Source organism: Egretta garzetta, unplaced genomic scaffold (assembly GCF_000687185.1).
Source record: "Egretta garzetta isolate BGI_Z169 unplaced genomic scaffold, ASM68718v1 scaffold265, whole genome shotgun sequence".
Classification (NCBI taxonomy): domain Eukaryota; kingdom Metazoa; phylum Chordata; class Aves; order Pelecaniformes; family Ardeidae; genus Egretta; species Egretta garzetta.
In genome coordinates, this window is record NW_009259789.1 from 299399 (window position 1) to 319058 (window position 19660).

Sequence of the window (19660 nt, forward strand, 5' to 3'; positions counted from 1 at the left end):
TTCCTTAGCACGGCAAAGCTAGGCTGAGGGAGTAAAAATCTACAAAAATCCCTGTGCACAGGAAAAAAAAAAAAAAAAGAAAAAAAAAGAAAAAAGAGCTCTTGTGCGAGCACGCTGCAAGGCTTTGTATGAAGGCACTGTTTTGCAACATCAGAGGAAGTTCGCTCTCATTGATAAGGTGGCAGTTGGTAAACCATCTCACCACTAAAAAACTCCAAGAGTGAAAGGGAAATCCCCAGGGTAAAGCAGAGCTGAAGCAAATGCCAATTATAAAGGACCTTCCTTCACATGCATAGCCAATCAGGTCAACAGAACACTGGAAAGGAAACTTGAATTTAAAAATATATTATCTGGTTTGCAACGCTGGAGCCCGGGGGCAACCACATTTTATTTATATGTGCATACAAATATATTTAAATAGAACCAGGGGGGTATTTTTCTCAAGAATACACAAGGTTTTAGCCCCCGTAACTCCCTTGAAGGCACAGTTCCCACTTGTTCAGAACTGTGTAGAGTTGCCCAAAAATAACTGGAGAGAAATATCAGTTTGCCTATAAAACAAAGTGAGTTTTCAACTGATTTAAGAATTCATTATTTCCACTAGACTCCATATCTCTGTTTGGGCAGGGTGTGTGTCTGAAAGGGTTAACAGTCCCAGTGACTTTATCAAAGATCAACACTGGGGAATTTCTAGAAGATCTGCACGCTGCAACATGATTTTCTATCCTCCTGAATCTATTTGGCTTCCCTCATCATCCGACACACTTTTAGATGGTATTTAATGGCGCAGGAATCACCTACTGCTGTTGAGTAGGATTCAGCTATCAGTTTAAGGCTGTAGCTGAAACGCTGAAACTCTCCTTCGCACAAAGCAAATCCCAAAGTTCACAGAAGTCAGCACAATTTTGGTGGTGCTTCTTGGGAGGGCGATTGAAATAAAGTTCAACTGAAATTTAGCTAACGAAGCTGGTTGTGCTTGTTTGGAGACTTGCTGCTCATCACTTACATTCTCTTGTAAAGACATTAAATTTATTTGAAATTAAATTAAATAAAGCATAAACACCAAATTTATGAGTTTAAATCTTTGCATGTGCAGCAAGTGAGACTATAAACAATTCACGCAGTTATGTCACTACTTTTCCTGGAGGCAGTAAGGCTTCGTCAGTGGTCTGAATACTTTTTTTGTACTGCATAAGAAAAAGAAAAACTAACAGACTTGCCACTGTCACTTATACCTGCAGAAATACTCCGATGTACTAGAAAAGGAAGGGAAAAAATGAAGCTGACAACTCTAACATTTCTCAGACAAACTTTAGTAATACATTCAAAATTTCTTGGGCCTTATGGGATTATATAAATTACAGAACTGCCAGTAACCAAACTGCCTCCAAAAATCCTACCAGCAGCTACCCTCTGGCTTTTATCTCATGACTATCAATCGCTGCTTGAGCTACCTTTCATAATTTTGCCTTTCTGTTTCGTATGTATGGGGGAATAGTATTAATCACATGTGTAGTCCACAAGGGCTTACTCGTGACAAAACGTTACTTGTGGAAATGAAGGATCCTTTCTCTGGAAGAGGAGATTTTATCCTACGTATTCTATAAAAACCACAATAAATCCAATGATCCCTTTATTGCTTATAGGGGCCTAGAAGAAAGAGGCAGTGTCTTTTACATCACGCAATCAGTCTGTAACGAGATTTGAAAGATAAGATGTTACGATCATAAAAGACAGGCTGTGCGTACGTGCACAGCAATCAAGTATCTATTCATTCAGTTTGTTTCCCCTCCTAGTCAAGACTAAAACACTGAAGTCTTGTTATTACCATGCTCCCTGTGATACTGCTTTCTCTGCTGACCAAAGCAGGAACTGGAGCAACACAGCCTAAACATGTCAAGTCTTGAATTGTTCTGTTTCCTGTTAAAGGCTCGGATGAAGACAGAGACTGAAAATTACCAGAAAACAACCGAGGATGGACATTGAACATTGGCAGTCACGTTTAACTTCGATCCTTGCTCAAAATGGTCGGTGGTTAATAGATTATCAACCTTAGATCCAAGCAAAAAAAAAAAAAAAATAAAATACTGAAAACACTTTCCCCTGAGTAGCAGAATAGTGTTCATGATGTAGCCCCGTGGGTTGGCTGCCCTGATAAAGACTACTGGGAAAAATAAACAAATGACCCAAACGAAAAAAAGGTTAAAATTATAGAATTTAAGTAGCTAAGGAAGTTATTGCCTGAAGTGAATAGCAAGCTAGACTCAGGCATCTGAGCAATTTGCAAAATTCTGGTAAGTACTCCTTTAGACTGTTGAGCACAGAATTAAGAAAATAAAATTAAAACCTTAGTTTATATTCCTCTTTTTCACTGAGCCCTGAAAAACAGGGGTGGAAGTGGTTTAGTGCAAACTTTACTAGGAATACTGAAAATTAAAATAAAAACAAATTAGATTTTCCCCATTCAACCAAAATAAATTACTCAGCCCTAAACTGAAGCGGATTAAAAAAAAGTTAAATATGTTAATAAGCACTTTCTGTGTGAAGAGACCTGCAGTTAGAATTTCACCCTTATTTTCTACTCAACTTTTCAACCATGCCTGACTGGTCCTGATCAACCAGCTGCACTGCTAAACCCCAGGTCAAACCCATAGGCAATCAAGAGGATAACATCTTTGTCCTGGGCTACAGCCTCTCTTGAGCAGGTTGGCCAAGCTCAACTGCAATTTGCTTAGCAATTCACCTGCCGCGCTGGTTACCGCTCTGGAAGGAATTGAAATTCTGTTCATTACCCTCCCCTGAAGGAAGTGACATTTAAACAGTGCTAACGTCCAGCCAGTGTGCCCTCCTAATTCCCCCCAGCATACTGGAGTCATTTGGTTCGTTTCAACCAACTCTACAGGGTTTCAAGGATATGAAATTCCCAGAATCTTAGGGAAAAAAATATTAGGGGACTGGGTGGAGACAAAAGCACCTAAAAGAATACACCACTGGAGGGAAACCGCCATCTGAGTGATCTGTTATACCTAGCCCCACAGCAAGCAGGATGGGCAACAGATGTGTGCTTTAGAGGCAGCCAGAGCTTGTCTTACCTCTTGCTGAAGTGGAAGTATGAGGGGGAGAAATTGGCAATACTTGGGAGGACAGCAGAGCGGTTGCAGGGACCACAAGGCAGAAACTGGTGCTACTGAAGTGTGTGGGCAGTGGAAAAGCGGTAGAGACAGATCCGCAGGAAGCCAGGGCTGATAGTTCTGCTGTTAGGAAACAGCTTGGCTAAGCACAAGGAGTGGCTTGGACCCGCTGAGATCAGTTATCCCACCTCAGGGTTCACGCTTTGACCACTACCAGGTACATCTAAATTTGTACATTTTTCTCAGAAGGGCAGCTGTGGAATAATTGGTCTCCTCAAAGTTTGTTCAAGTGGCTTTACAAGTCAAAGTCTCAGATTATGCTACATATCCTGACATTGTAGTATAGACATTCTCCTCATCCATTTCAATTTCTGAAATTCAGAAGCCTTCTATTGATGAAAAGGAAACAGAGAGTTCAGAAGACAAAGGATTTTGGGGGAAAAGGGGATAACCCCAGAGGTAAATGTACATTCTACAAAAGATCTCATGGATGCAATCTGCGTGGGTAATGTATGGAACAAATTTTTTAAATTGCTTTACCCTGCCTTCATGCCCCCAACAGAAGAAAGGAAAAATTGTCTTTTCCTCTTTTAAAACATTATCATCAACACTCTCCACTTACACAACCTGCACTTAGAACAAATGAAAATAAATCCTCTCACTACAAACCAGAAACACAAATTCCCAGGCACATTTAAGTATCCCCAAAAATTCACATCGAAAGCTGGGGGCTACGCTCCCCTAGGGACAGCAATTATTCAGCACAGGACTGTGCAGAACACTTTGGTCCCTGCCTCCAGAAGCACACTGCAAAGCTAACACGCAACTTGCTCGAGCACCAGAGAACATGAAACTCATTCCTAGTTCTTAGCCAGTAGCACTGATGCCCAGAATACACAAAGCAGCTTTGAAGTAAGTTTGCCTCCCTCACTGATGAAAGTATTCAACAACAGCATTTCAATTGCACAGTACCTGTTTTTCTGGGTCACTCTTGCTAACACACACATTCATGCGCATAGTTTAGAAATCTTTAATGGTGAAGCACGCGTAAATTTATGTGATTAGAATAAAATCGCATAATTTTACACAACAGTTGCAAAATCGGTTGCTGATGTCTTTCGCTTTCTGCCCTACTGGTTACAGCTGGCAGGCAGTGCTAACGAGCATAATGGAACAGGGGCTGGGTAAGGTTGCGAAATCTTCATTAAGAGACACTCAAAGCTTGGCTGGACAAGGTCCTGAGCAACCTGCTCTAACTGGGCGTGGGTTTGAGTGGGAGGACAGACCAGATGGGCTCCGGAGGTCCCTTCCAACTGCATTTTTCTACTATTCTGTGATAACCAAACTTCCCCTGTCAGACGCCAAGCAAGCAGCCCCAAAATTTGTCTTGCAACTAGGTACAATTCCTTCCTTCACCTACCTGCACTTAAACTGCTCCCAGACAAACTAACAGCCAACTTTATCAGCTGTATTTGTCAACACAGCAAACTGACCAAACGATCTGTCACTACAGCATACAGCAGTAGCAGATCCAGGAGATCAGGTGTTGTTTTGCCCTAGACTGGAGGGTGGGTGTATTGATGTTGGGAGCAGTTTTCACTTCTGCCAAGCACTTAAGGAACCAAAGCTGGGATCTGCAGCTGAAGTAACAGAGCATTACTGTCATTCAAACAAAATGGAGAGAAAAAACCCCCAAACCCAAATAAAAGGTGTATGCAATAGTAATGAAAGCCAGAGAGAGTAGTTCTGATCACAGAACTTACATAGAAGCAATCTCAAAGATACACCTGGTTCAAAATTTCCATCTATAAATACAACCAATCCCACCTGTCGTTCTTCCTCAAGACGTATTCTCTCCTCTTCTTTCCGCCTTTCCTCCTCTCTTTTTGACTCAAGTTTTTTCCGTTCTTCTCGCTCTGCTTCTTCAGCCTAAAAAAACCATGCAAGCCAAGCCTTATTCTTCCTGAATATACATTATTTTTTAAATTCCATATTGTGATACCATGGGGGTGAGGGTTCTTACTATCTTCCTAGATACATGTTCAGAAAGAAACAGTAAAGAGAATATGAAAAAAAAAAGTCATTATCATTTAACTCCCCCTCTCCTCCCTAATCTTCAGCAAACTTAACACTGTGATAAGTTTAGAACTTACCCTTCTCACTTGCATGATCTGTATCTCCATAAGGGTTTAAGGTTGGTAAATGCATATGAGCTTATTACTATATTGTGATATTATATATGTGTGTGATGTTACTATAAAAGTGATATTAAGTAATATTGTGTCATGGCTTTCCATTTCTCCTCACTTAAAATTTAGTTAGAACGGAGTCTAAGGAGAGGAAGAAAAGGAGAGGGGAATATAAACTTTGTAAAACCAAGTACATTTGAATTTATCATTAACCTGGACAGAATCTCTTAAAGAAAATGCTGTAACGGTCTCTTCAAATCATTTTATCATTTGTTTTTAAAAAAGACCGAGTAAAGATATTGTTGCAAAATGGGGGGGGAAAAAAAAATAAAAAGAGGGCATTTACCGTATTGTTTAGAGATTTTTTTTCTAAATTTGTTCTTCAGTCTCTTCGGTATACTTAAATTTGAGACTATATTAAGAGAAGAAGCAAAAGCCATTCAAACAGAGTCTTTGTGGCTTTGAATGTTTCAGCCAAAAAGTCCTGAGGAATTTATCTGTCTACATGGGAAAATAAAAATCAGCATGTTTTAAAATGAAACAAAAGATTCCTCATTCCACCAACTGATGCTTATCTAGCTTCAGTCAACTTTGCTCATATTTTCCACAAAAAAGAGGCTAATTAAGTAGAATGAATATGGAAAGTAATGACAAAATGGTTAAAGCACAGAGTGAGTGAGAAAAGGATTGTAATGGAAGTTTACATATAACATAATCATCATGTTTATCACCAACTGCCCTATCTACAGAGCATGCCGCTACAGTATGAAGCAGAAACTGGATTTAAACCTCCAGTGACACTAACATTCTCAAGATGGGATTTCACTGGCTTTGTTTGCACTCTCTATACATTAGAAATGTTAGTAGTTTCATAAACCTTGCCTTTTTGTAAAACGTGTGAAGTCCACAGTGCACTCCAGCCTCCGTTATGCAAAGGCTGTTTAAGTTTTATCTACTCCTTGCAACCCCACGCCTTCCAAGTTACAGAACAATACAGGGTCACTTTGGAAAGTAAGTTTCAAAAAGCCTGTTGCTTCCCTGGAATTAACAGCAAAATGCTGGGCAAAACTGGAAAAATACAACAGCATTTAAGTACTTTTGCACACAGATTTAAGAAAGAACAACGGAAAAGCTACGGCATGTTCCCTCTGTATAGTTGGTCTCTGTTTAAGGGCCAAACTTCAACCAAAATCTGACTGCATCATAGATTTCAGTGGATTACAGGGTCTGCTTTTCATCTCCCCCAATCCATAAAAACAATAAACATGGCTAAACATAGATAAACCCACACAAAGTTTTTGCACGATAAGAGCACATGAAACACTGCTCAGAACTGCCCACAGTTTTGGTTACAGACCCAGCGTTACAACAACAGTATGTGGGTTTGAGCGTATTTTTAAGGGGAGACAGTACTGACATTAAGCTGCAAGGCAGTGGAAACATCCAATAAAGAGCATTTCAGAGTTTTAACTCCTCTCTCCTCCCCACAAGAATACCAGAGAACCTAACGGAAAGAAAACGAGACACCATTTTCCATGGCCCTCTTGGGATACAACGTAAAAAGCTGAATTTACATTTTTAAAACAGAACCACAACTATTGTAGTGATGACACTGCCTTTGCCTCTCTGGGGTGTCCATCATCACCAGTTCTTTGCTGAGTACGGCTATGCAGGCTCTGCTCTGGGCTTTATACGTGGCAGGAAATGCTTACCTCTCTCTGTGCTTTTCTGGCTTGTTTCTCTTCTAATTTCCTCTGCTTCTTTGCTCCGATTTTCCCAGACACCTGAAATTCTGGCACATCCTCAGCATCATCTTCCTCTGCAACATTGCGTAAATGAGAAATTTTAAATCATCCATAAAAAAAAAGTCCCTTCGAGAAACTTCAGTGCTTCCTAGGAAAGCAGCAGCAGATGAAAAGGGGACACACATACATTTCAGACAAGACCTATTAGATGGAAAAAGGCAAAAAAAAAAAAAAAAAAAAGACAGACTGCCAAAGCCACAGAGTAAAAGTAACAAGGCAAACATACACTCAAGCGAAGTCAGAAGTAAAAATTTACTTGGTCTTTTGAAGGAAGGCTTTTCATAAACATTTCCTTAAAAACTACACTTTTTCTTATACATAAAAGATGTTAACAGTTGTCATTATATATTGCCTCACCACTCACCCGCACAGACTTTATTCCCAGTTACCTTTAAGCTTAGTGCAACAGACATCCATTCAAAAGTGGGATTCAGAGGGATGCCACCCATCCACTAGTTCTAGCCTGACAGAACTAACCTTTAAGGGAGGAGGGGGAAGAAAAAAAAAAAACCAAAATCCTGCGATGCAAATCGTGGGCTCGACGACAACAAAACTACACGTAAATAGTTCCCTGTTGTATGACAATTGGTTGTTTATGAAGAGGATTTCTGCAACTGTGAAATATGAAAGTGTCATGCTCAAATGGTGTGCAAATGCATTATATTTCTGCTCGCCCAGGAGCTAAGCTAGACTAAAGGGCTTTTAAAGACTGCCATTTCCTCCCCCCTTCCCAGACCAATGTCTCATGAACATTTGGCCACTTTATTTGCTGATCTAAATGAGTCCTTGATCCTACAACATAAGTACTGAGGATTGACCTCCATGCTCAGAGAGAAATCATTAGGTCACTTCATGATAAAGAGATTCATGCGTCTGAATCAGATGGCAGAAACAAAAGGAAAGATCTTTATCACACAGATCCCTTTTTCAGGTAAAGTAATTCATACTTTGAGCATCCACAATGTTGTTATGCTTGATGCTGACTTCAGATCCACACACCTGAAGTCCACTGGGTAATCGGAAGATTGGCACAGCCAGCTCCTGTGATTTTCCCTGAAATGCAGTGTTTATTTAGGGAGGGAAAAGGGGAGAAGTGTGCAGGGGAAGCTCTTCCTCAGCTAAGTTTTAGCCCTCATCATTGAGGGGGGAGAAAAAAACCAACCAAAAAACCCCAACACTCCCTGCTCATGCAACCCCTTAGCCTTTCTTTTCCAAGACTGGGCTAACAAGCAGAAAAAGCCCATCGTGCTTGAGAACCAGTTTCACAAGAGCGTGCAGTTGTACCTGGAGCCAACTGCACTGTGGCAGTCACCAGAATTGGTTTGGTAGGGCTGGCAGCAGGATGTTTTCTGTAGCGTGTGCTCTCCAGAAAACCCTGCGCCCTTTTTCAGGAACCCCAAAAAGCTGCTGTCAAAGGAGCAGATGGATGATCGAGACTTACCCTTCTTTTATATGTAGAATTAGGTTTGAAACACTCCTGTTTTACTAATTCCAATACACAGTATGGTACTATGGTTAAGCCACTGAGACACATCATCAGAAACAAATGTAATTGAGAGCTGTGTAGGTGGCTCTCAAATAACTTAGCTGTTTTCAGGATATGGAAGTCAATATGAGGCAGGCTTGCTGAATTGGGCTTCAGAGAATTACTGGTATCTGATTACCAAGATGATCAAAAGGGTTCCCCCTTCCTACACCACAAAGAGAGCAACAGGGGACACTCAGACTTGACACAGTTGCTTCTACAATTTTGCTGAAGTTTAAAATAACTTTATTTATTTTTTTAAATACCGGTCAAGGGGAGTTCCAAACACAATGGGTGAGTGACCCAGCATTAGCAGTTATTACTTCAAAATTAACAGCTCAGTACTGGTATTCTTCTTTAGAAAATTATTTCTGGAAAACACCACGAGTATAAAACCCCATCTGTGACACGATTCAACCTGCGGCTCTGAGAGCTTCTCAGATTTCATCTCTATTAAGAGCTGCCTGACCGCTGGCTCAGGTAAAGTCTAGAAAGGTTTTTAAAGCCTTTTTTCAGCCCTGGATCAAACGTGCCTTTGTTCAGTAGCATTTGCTTTCCTCCCGTTCAAAGCACCTGATGTGATCCCTTAAGCACTGCTTCCTCCAAGCTTTTGCTACTGCATGGAGTTACATCCAACAACAGAGACAGCGATGCAGAGGCAGCCCATGATTCAGCAGAGCATTAAAGGTCAACAGTGCACTAAACCAGTTAGTATGTGCTAAATAAACCTGAACATGCTGACAGGAATATAAGCACACGGTAAAAGGATTTGCTGAATCAATTGGTTATTACAGGAGAATAGCTGCACCAAAAGCAGAGTGGATGCTGCACGCAGCCAGCGAGATTTTATTGTATTTTAACATAAAGCAGCTATCATTTGGCAGCTTTTAACAATCACTTTTCACAGAGTCATGGTTGCCAACGCTAGTAGACCTGACACGGGAACGTGCACTCCATCTGCCCCTCTGCTGCAGATGTGACGCAAGACGTTCCAGCTGATTGTGCTCACTCGTGAAAGCAGTTGCTCGTCACCCAAAGCACTAAGGTTAGCCAGCCTGCGTACATACCCGCTTGGGAAACCTAACTACATCAGACAATGGCATATAGTTGAAGCTGAAAATGTGGTGGGTTTTTTTTTTTTTTGTTTGTTTGAAGGCTGATCTTCTATGGTGCTCTGTACAGTTTATCTGAAGACTTAAAATGTGGCAGTTCGGGATATATGTAGGATTGCGGCAGGAAAGGGAGAGAAGTTTGGTGCTCCAAACTGGACACAAGCGGTTTTTCAGTAGTAACTTTCCCTAACTGGTCACAGTACCACAGGACACAAAAGTCCTGTTCCCATTTCATGGTACAATGCTGATAAAGAACACCAAACCTCGAGGTACACGGGACCCTCTTCACCTGAACTGCTTGGAGGTGACATAATGGGACTGCTTTCAACCACTGTCACAACCTTACCAACGTGTTCTGGTCCATCTTTACAGAGTCCAACATAACTATACCAACATTTCCAGAGCTTGCAAAGCATTCCCACCAGCTTCCAGCTCTAAGAGACAGAAAGCAAAAATAGTCTGACTTACGGTGATGCTTTCACACCACTTCACATATTCTGCTTTGCACAAACATGGGTTTTGCTCAGCTAGCCAGCTGAGAGATAGTGTCAGGGAATCTTAATGCAATCAGGGAATTCCTTAATGTTTTGCGTATATTGAGAAGCAGGAAAACACAAAACAGTTAACAGTCACACAGGTGTTTAAATCTCTCGAAATTTACAGACTACTTTAAAAAATACTTCCCAATACCATTAGAAACTGTGTTGAGTGCTGATGTTCTCTATCAGGACAGGAATTTACCGGCTACGGTATACAGAACATGCAAAAAGTCCAAACAAAATGACACACATCATATTTTAGCTGCCCTTGTCATCTACCTCAAAGGGGCAGTCTTGCTTCCTATCAAGTTTTGGAAGTGAAGCAAATGGATTCCCATCCACAAAAAAAAAAAAAAAGATACAAGCTGCACACGTGGCTACTCACAAAAAGTCCTTTGGGCACAGCTAGCTGCTTTATTTACTATTTATGCAGAACCTACAAAGGAGCAAAAGAAAGAAGGGGGAAGATGCCAGGCAAAACAAACAGTTCATCCTGAAGGCAGAAGACATATGCATGCTATTGGAAAGGAATTGGTCCACCGTATGGAAAGGTGTGGGCATTCATGAGTAACACAGTGACTGTGGTACAGTCATAACCATTTTTAATATTATTTCTTTTTTTAAGTTTGGTAGCTATCCAGTTTAGGAACCGAACGAGACATTGGCTTATTAATCTGAAGCCACAACTATCAGCCTACACTTAGGACAGCAATCAAAGGACATTTGCCCTTCTGAGCAGAAGTCAACTGACTTGAAGTGTTTTCTCGAACAAAGCCCTATGGCATAACTGAGAAACCACACACCTACCTCTTCCACACACCATCTGCGCTCGAAATGTCTCAAGGGCAGACACACATTGTGGATACTTTGATAACACTGAAGTCACTTTCTATATGAATAGTAGCAAGTCAAAATTAACTTTTGATTCACTGGTTAGGATATTAGTAGTCAAAGTTTAACTGTACTAGAAAGGTTTTCCTACTGATTAAGCATTAAAATTATTTCAACTACTACACCAATCAATATAGCTCTATTACCAGCTATTTCACAAGAACAGCATAGGACCACATCGGCGTTTCTAAGTTTATACATTTTCCAGATCTTTCATCACACCAGGGTATGGGCAGAGGCAATGTTACATGAGAGGTAGGTGACATGCTCAGAAAAAGTGCTTCTTATTTTGGCAAATTTCAGCACAAACACATTCTTCTCTAAGTTATGCACAGTACCCATCACTGAAGGGGGATATAAAAATATAATTATTTTTAATATTAATTTTCCCCAAGAACTATCAGAAAATGCTCATGCAAGATTTTTTTAAGATGCAAGATTTGAATGCTGGACTTAGATGCAACACAAAGCAATAATGGGCATTTTAAAGCACCCCAAAATTGTATTTTTTTTAAACTTCTAAAACCTTTTTTTGTTTGTTTTGTGCTTTCTTCCTCAACAGTGATTAACACGTATAAAGGAAAACATGAGATTCTGATCTCCAAGTCTTGCCAAGGAAAAGAGGGGAGTAACTTACAATTTAATTTATGTTGGAACTGTTAACTTCTTGTTATCTTTTTTTATTTTACAAGCTACAGCACTCAGACTGTCAAAAGCTGTTGGCTTTATGGTTATCGATTCTGTGGAAATGAAATAAATTTAACCTAACGTTCACTGTACTGATGTTCCTACACCTGTGCTCAGATCTACTGGGCCAAAAGCTCAAAGAAAAGGCAAGCAGATGTTGGGGTATTTAACTTGTGGGAGTTCTATGCTGCTGCCAAAAGTAGAGAGCCTGTAGTTTGTTCCAGTTAGGAATAAAGTCCGTTGACAAAACCAGAATATTTCTTTAGTCCTTACTTCCTGTTTGTTAAGGAAAAAATCAAAACATAATACTCCACAAAAAAGATCCCATGATTTTGGCAACGCTTTTTGCAACAAGTCAGAGATCATTTGTCTGTAGGTTGTGGAAGTGAGCATCTTTCAAAATTAAACCCTTGAAAAAATATTCCCTGGGAATGTACTGGGCTGCTTAGGCTCTCCTGGCACGTCCTTCTGCCTGGGTCCTCTCCCCTGTCTAGCTCAGCGTCACCCACAACACCCACTGAAGCCTTCCACCCCAAGGGCTGCCCAGTGGTCTTTGTTTTGCTCAGTGGTCTGGAGATCACTATCATTTCTTAAAGCAGTCGGTTTCTTTGTAACTACCCTAAATCACGGTGTGGTGACACCCACCAGTTTCAGCCAACAAAAACACTGCCCCTCCACCCCCCCCCAAATCAACAGGAGCAAGTTTTGGTCCAAGTGATGGAAAATCCTGGACTGCAAAACCTGCGTCCTACTCACCGACTGACCAACCCCCCCTGGAAAAGGCACTCGGCCTGTGCACGCCACTCTCCGCAAACTCTTTGTATCGTGCGCCGAGGCAGGTTCTCTCACTACAGGTTTGTACAAGAAGTCACTGTCAGAAATAAGGTGTAACAGTCCTCCGAGCAAACAGCCATTTGCCTCAGATCATCCTCTTCATTATTTTTACCACAGCAGGACTGAGATGGCCCAACCATACTTGCTGTTAAAAGTTCATCCCCACAAGTTTCTTGTCACTTGATAGGAAATTACAGTACCAAAGCTTTTATGCAAACATCAGATTGGCTGGGTCATTTTCTGCTCCGAGGAGCAAAAAATGTTGTTGTCGAGAGAAGTACCTGCTTCACTGCAGAGCTCTTTGCAGTGTCCAGGGCCCAACGAGCAGGTTTGGAAGCGCAAGCTCAACTCGAGAACTGGACGACTGCTTTTTCTGCACGTGACTGGCAACCAAATAAAAGCTCTCAACAAAGCATCTTTGCATGTACCCAGAGGTGATCAAAGTCCAAGTGGATGCATTCAGAGAATCAGTCAGGCAAAAAACAAGAGACAAAGACACCCTCCTCAGTCAAGAAATAAATGGGATCTGAAATCGGAAAATGGCTAATGCTATTTATTCCACTACCCCATGCCCTAAACAACCCTCCACCACACTCCAATTTATCTCCTTCCCCCCCCTTCCCCCCTTCCTTCCACTGCTTAGCTTGGCCTCTCCTGCCCTAAATGATTAATGCCTGAAATCCACACACATTTATGCCTTGCAGTGAGTTTATTTTTGTCTTGGCTGTAGCTAGCCCCACAAAGCCACTTCTGTCTGGGTTCAATTTAAATTAAGATGCAACAGAGCTAATTAAGTCTGCTAGCTGGGATATCAGAAGGAACCTAACCACATGAATACAGAACTCTCCTTCCAGACTCGTTTTCCATGGGGAAAGGCACAGGCACCCTGCTACAATGTGCGGAGCAGATGTCCTCCGAGGCACGCAGCCTTTAACAACAGTCGCCTAGATTGCCCTGCACAGCATGAAAGACTGTAGTGTTATGACTAGAATTAAGTTGGGCAATACAAGGCCAACCAAACCCATTTTTCTAAAGCCAGCCTGGAAGTCATGCTGGTGGAACACAGCTCAGGGGTCTCAGTCATTTTGAGAATTACTTTGTCACCAATGAAAAAAAAAAATATCTTCCCAGCAATATTTGGTCATCAAAGGATATTAATAGATGTTGATATTCTCATAACAGATGACCTCCTTTGAGTACTCAACTAACCACTGAAAAACATTACTCAGGCAAACCGAGCCAGCGTAGGCACCCCGCTAGCGGGCCTGCCCCCACAGTACAGCGCAGCCCACATGGAACCCATGAATAAGGAACCTACGTACACCGCGTGGGCTGCAATTCTGGTAGGAAAGTCGAGGCATTTAGCACTTCACCCTTTATTTTCTGCCTGTGCCAATCTGCAAGTAATTTAGGTGACTTACCCCACCTCACCAAGCAAAAGGAAGAATTATAACCTGGTTTAGCTCCACTGGCAATGGGTGGAGATTTAAGTATTCAAACCAATCATTTACTGTCCTTGTCTGTATTAAATGACTCCTCCTTACCCAGACTTGCAAGTAAATAAGATTAAGATTTCAACTACGGAAGGGAGAATTAAAAGCTATCGAGGTTCTGATCCTAGTGCCACAATTTGTTTGGTGTCTCCCCCCCCGCCCCGTGAGAGATTTGAGTTCTGGCACAATACAACAACTTAGCGCAGGCAGCAGAAACCGTGGGCTACTATTTTACCCTTGAAGCTTTCTTTCTCATTCTGGAATTGAAATCTGATTGTTAGATGGAAAACAGAAAACCCTCACGCTAACCACAGCTCCAAAGCCTGTGAGTGTGGCTTTGAGACCATTTCCTACAGTCAGCAGAACTGGCTCCCGACAGGCAGAATACTTTGGTGATAACAGCAGTTCCTACCTGACTCCACTTCTATGCTTGTAACAGTAACATAGATATGGCCAGGGCATCCTCAGGCCCTTCCTGAGTTCAGCCCTAGAAATCTTGCAGGGTTGGCGTTATGCCTGCACCGACCTGTGGCAGAAGTCAGGCCGACACTGAGAAGAACCAGGTAGCTTTGCCCAAAGCTAAACACAGGCCCCGAGTGGAAATTCCACACACAGAACAGAAACTTACTAGTAAAACATTTCAAGAAATTTAACAATGAAAAAAAAAAAAAATCCACTGCAGTTGCAGATGTTCAGAAGCCTCTAAAGCAACGAGAACCATTTACAAGTCAAGAATGAAGAAACCAGACTGGCTTGTTTTCAGTGTTTCTGTCTACATTGCCAAATAACTTTGCTCTTCAGCCCCGGGTGCCCCAGCTGGTCCTGCATTGCCTGGGACTGCACATCACTGCTTGCATTCTGGGCTCTCTTTCCGTGTGAGTCAACTCATTTTTATAACATAAAACTCTGCCATGGGGTAACTTGCTACTTCAACAGGTTTAAATGGAGGCAGTAATTAGAGGAAGCTGCTCTATACTGCAAGGAAACAGAGAAAATGCACATGGCCCCTGCACAAAGGGGACAAATTCAGGAGGCGATTCCATGCCTATGCCACCCACCCACAGAGTGGGCTTCAAAATATGTAACACCCTTTTCTAAGGTTGGGGGGGGAAAAAAAAAAAACAACCAAGCCTCAAACCCCACACTAATACAGGTATCTCAGGGCCAGGCTAAGGGTACAGACATGGCCAGTCCATGACAGAGGGGGTCTCACCCCAAGTAATGTGACCATGAGTCACTCCACGCCCCGGCGCTGGGAAACCAGGGCCAGAAGCTTCTCTCCACAGCTAAACTGCTGAAGTCTACGCTCAGTCTTGGGCTTTGGTGTTCCTGTTGTACAGCAGTGCTTAGGTACTTGGAAAGACCATCCCAGAATAGGAGTAAAAACAGACATGGAAGTGCAGAACAGAAGCAAAAAAGCAAGAAGGTATTTTTTTTTTCCAGTTTGAAAAAGAAATTAAAAAACCCCAAATAAAACAGGGATGGCATTTCAAAGAAAACTTCATGCGAGAGCCCCAGCACTCGCATCTGATGTACAGTAAGCTGCAAAAGAATTATTTATAAAGCCCAATGACACAGCTTCTTCTATTGCTGAAGCGACAAAGTAAGATAAGCCGTTTCCTTTGACAGCTTTACTGTCTGCCTTCGGCATTCAAACTTTTGATGTCTGGAGTTTAAGGCGAAAGATTTTTAGATTCCATTTTCCTTCCAGGATGTTATCACATGAAAAGAAATAACCAAAGTTGAAAAGTTCAGACCTGTCAATTCTCCCTTTGTGAAACTGTTGGGCATAGTTAGCTGGAATAGCATGTTTACCTGCCAACGTGAGCGCAAGACGCTTCCCACAAACTTCAAGACAAGAAAAGCTGAAGAAAGTGCAACTAGCCCCTAACCAGGGCATTGCACGGATGTGCGCTCACTGTTTCTCACCTACTGCAGACCAAAAAGACACCCTTGATCTCCACTGCAAACTCAAGCGAAGCAAAGCCCTCTTTTATCAATATTTCAGCAGAAACCCTGAACACTTCACCCACAACCTGAAAGTAGAAGGAATCCAGTTACGTGAATCATGGTGATATCGTCTCTTTAGCAATAAAGATAATAATGTGTGAAGTTTCACCAGCAAAGGGAGTGAAGCTTGCAGGCTGTACAAAGATGTTATTTATCACCATATTCTTATCTACAGCCACACCACAGAAGTGCAGCTATTAACTGTAGATCCAGCACAGGAACAGAGGACTTGCTGTCAGCAACCTGCTGGCAGTTAAGATGAAACACTGCAGTCTGTGGTGCTCTCCAGCTAATCAGCCTGATGCCGATCACCACCTGGATGGCTTCTCGGGAAGAAAACTCCAGATTTTGCAGAGGTTACATTGGGGAATTAATGCTTCCCACCCATCTGGAAGAAACCAGTACTTTGCTACAGCTTGTCATTCTAGTGCAAAGTGGGGATTCTGTCTACCCAAATTGAACCTGCATGGCGAAGCAGGAAACACAAGAGGCAGTTTCTAGGAAGTAAGTGAAGAATCTGTTGCGATGCACTGTTGGCACAACAAACTGCCACAATTCACCACGGAAGGAGGTAGACACTTCAGTTAAAGGTAAGTGGTATCTAGAGACAAGTGATGAAGTAAGGATACGAGTCAGACAGTCAACTTGATTACAGCCAAGCTGTAAATAATTCACAGTCAGCAAAACTGAAAAACTTCCTTCAGGAGCCAGCCTGCACCCCCTCACCAACCTTAACATCTGCTGTTAAGGTCCATTTCAGTGTTTGCAAGATGAACTGAACCAAACATTACCTTCCACCCAGTCTTCCGCCTGCTGCGCTCTCCTCTGGGCCATCATCCGGTTTCCCATGTTCCTCCGGCGCCTCGGCATCCCATCTCCCCGCTCTTCAGCGTGTGGCCGAGGCCTGGCCACTGCTGCCGCCGCCACATTTTGCTGGTGTTCCTCATCAGCTGCAAAAGGGAAACATAACCGATGAGAGATTCGCCATCTCTGCTTGCTGCAGTTGTCCAACTTCTGCGATCAGAAGTGCAGTACCAGTGCTGTTTTCCAAATCACAGAATGCCTCCCCACGCTCATGTGGTTTTTTTCCTGCACGGCAGACATAGGCAAATTGCTTTCCTATGATTAAGCAGGATCATGCACTGCAACCTTCTTATTTGTGCACAGGGCTCTGTGCAAGGGAAGTTTTATCCTGACAGCAGTCTCTTTTAAAACAGCATATAGATCAATGTAAAGAAAAAACATAGCTACATGCAAAAAATGTTCTTAATCTAAACTGATAACCTGTTTTTCTCTTCTGCCAGAAAACAATTCTCTTTATCTGGCAGGACTAGCAGTCCAATAATTTCTGAGTTACCAAAAGGCAAGGACCCAGAATTATTTTTCTTCCTTTCTAAAGTATTCCAGTTTTTAATTTTTTTTTTAATTTTTATTTTGCACTTGTGTAACTTAGAAGTAGATTCATCTGAATTCAAACCTCAGAGCATGCATGTTTCCGAATGGAATATGTAAGTCATTATACCCAAACCAAAACCTGAGGAGCAAATAAGGACTACAAATCACAGCCATAGTACACACAGAGTAACTTCGTTCTACCACGCTGCTTTAAACTGCAAGTCTCTCGACACACACATGTGGGGGAAGACAGAACACCAAAGGTCACTGCAGCTCTCAGTGCCACCCTCTCTACATATGCTGAAGTTACTAATTAAGATCTGACAAATGAGGGATGTCATAACAGAGGGGCAGCTGGGAGAGAGCATGGGAGCAAGCGACTGACCAGCAGGCTCATTTCAGAAGTTCTCCACAGAAAAGACTCTGCCAGGTTTTTCTTTGAGACCTCCATGATCCTGTTGCTATCAACTATGGGTAGTCATGCCAAAATACAATCAGATAATGGCAAAATAGCATCATCCTTGATACCTGCTTTGCATATTCTGTTGATAAGCATAACTGATATTTCTGTACGTTGTTACTTGCTCAATCTTGCAAAGTATTAACTACTATGCCTTAATTGAGGTAAATACTCAAATGGTCTCACAGAATGCTGTAGAACTACTCATTTACTTAAACTCAGGACACTTTTTTTGCACCTTGCTGGATTATACGGTGTCCCAGCAAGAGCACAAAATGCTCTCCACACTCCGCCAAGTATCCAGCATCCTCTCATCCAAACAACACCTTCCTAAACAAACTACTTTTAGCATATCTGCGATCAGAAAGCAAGATTCATTACAATGACAGTCAAAGGTGTGCTTGTAGCTCATCTCAGTATATCTTAAGCAGCTTTAAAGCAGCTAACTTTGGTACTGCTAACAAGAGAGCTGCAGCAGCACTGAGGTCGGCACAGGCCGCAAAGCAGAGTAATCCGGGGAAGTATTTTGCCAGCAAATGCACTGGAAGTTCAGGATTGCTGCAACAATGATGTCAGCAAACCCCAGCACTAATGCACCGTGACATTGCAAATTGAGTCACTGCACTATCACACCACTGTCACCCTCTTGCCCTCATCCACTTTATCTGCGGACCAAAAGAGGTCTGTAACAAATTACAGAGCGTAGACTCCGGGGATCCGATCATTTTGCCTCAGGACTTGTCCGGTCTTATTTGTAGCATGATAATGCTTATTTTGAAAGCATTACAGAGGTGACAGAGCCCTGGCCCAGGCTGCCCAGGGGGGCTGTGGAGTCTCCTTCTCTGGAGATATTCAACCCCCGCCTGGATGCTGTCCTGTGCCCCCTGCTCTGGGTGAGCCTGCTTGAGCAGGGGGGTGGCACTGGGTGAGCTCCAGAGGGCCCTGCCAACCCCTGCCAGTCTGGGATTCTGTGATTCATTATACTGCAAAGGCAGAGCAGCAGATCACTTACTGGGACACTACTAAATGCCAGAAGTACTTAGTCTGCAAAAAGACTTTCTATACAACTGCAATATTTCTCTTAATAAGCTCGAGAGACACTGCAGTTGTGTGTCCTTGGCATCCTTTCACCTGAAAGCTTCACTGTGTCTGTCTCAGTAACTCCCAAAGGTGGTCCCACACAGCGGATCAGCTGCGTAGTTCTAGCGCTCATTCATTCTGGGGCTTAGTTTTGGTTCCCATTGTCCTGCGAAACAGAGACTGTTTTGCATTTTGTGAAAGAGGAATCTATTTATAAGCCACGTATTCATTTCAAACTGAGGTGCTTAGCCCTCAGAGACAAACGCGTGAACGAAGCTATCCTGTTTTCTCAAGTTAACTCTCTACAGGCGACACAGTAATTCCTCAGTTGACCAGCATTAACAGGGCTCAGAAAGTAGTAAAAACCCCAATGAACCTGACCCATCTCATGGTCAAACACACAAGGCAGCTGTTGGACAACTTCGGTCAGATCTCCAAAACATTCAAACAACTGAAGACACCTAGACACTACAGACTGCCATTTAGTAGGAAAAGATTGCTTTAATACA

At 42.3% G+C, this 19660-nt stretch overlaps 1 protein-coding gene across 3 annotated transcripts in view; it reads right to left on the minus strand.

Moving 5' to 3' along the window:
- Nucleotides 1-19292, minus strand: part of DDRGK1 (DDRGK domain containing 1) — a 36025-nt gene extending 16733 nt beyond the window's left edge. For all 3 annotated transcript variants that reach the window (XR_004842111.1, XM_035895048.1, XM_035895047.1), the window contains exons 1-4: nt 19203-19292; nt 17008-17166; nt 7033-7139; nt 4959-5060 (exon numbers count right to left, since the gene is read on the minus strand). Coding sequence is in view for 2 of the 3 variants with exons in the window: in XM_035895048.1 (XP_035750941.1) it covers nt 4959-5060; nt 7033-7139; nt 17008-17166; nt 19203-19284 (450 nt within the window). In the remaining variant the exon portion in view is untranslated. The remainder of the gene's footprint in view (nt 1-4958; nt 5061-7032; nt 7140-17007; nt 17167-19202) is intronic.
- Between the last annotated feature and the right edge of the window lie 368 nt (nt 19293-19660).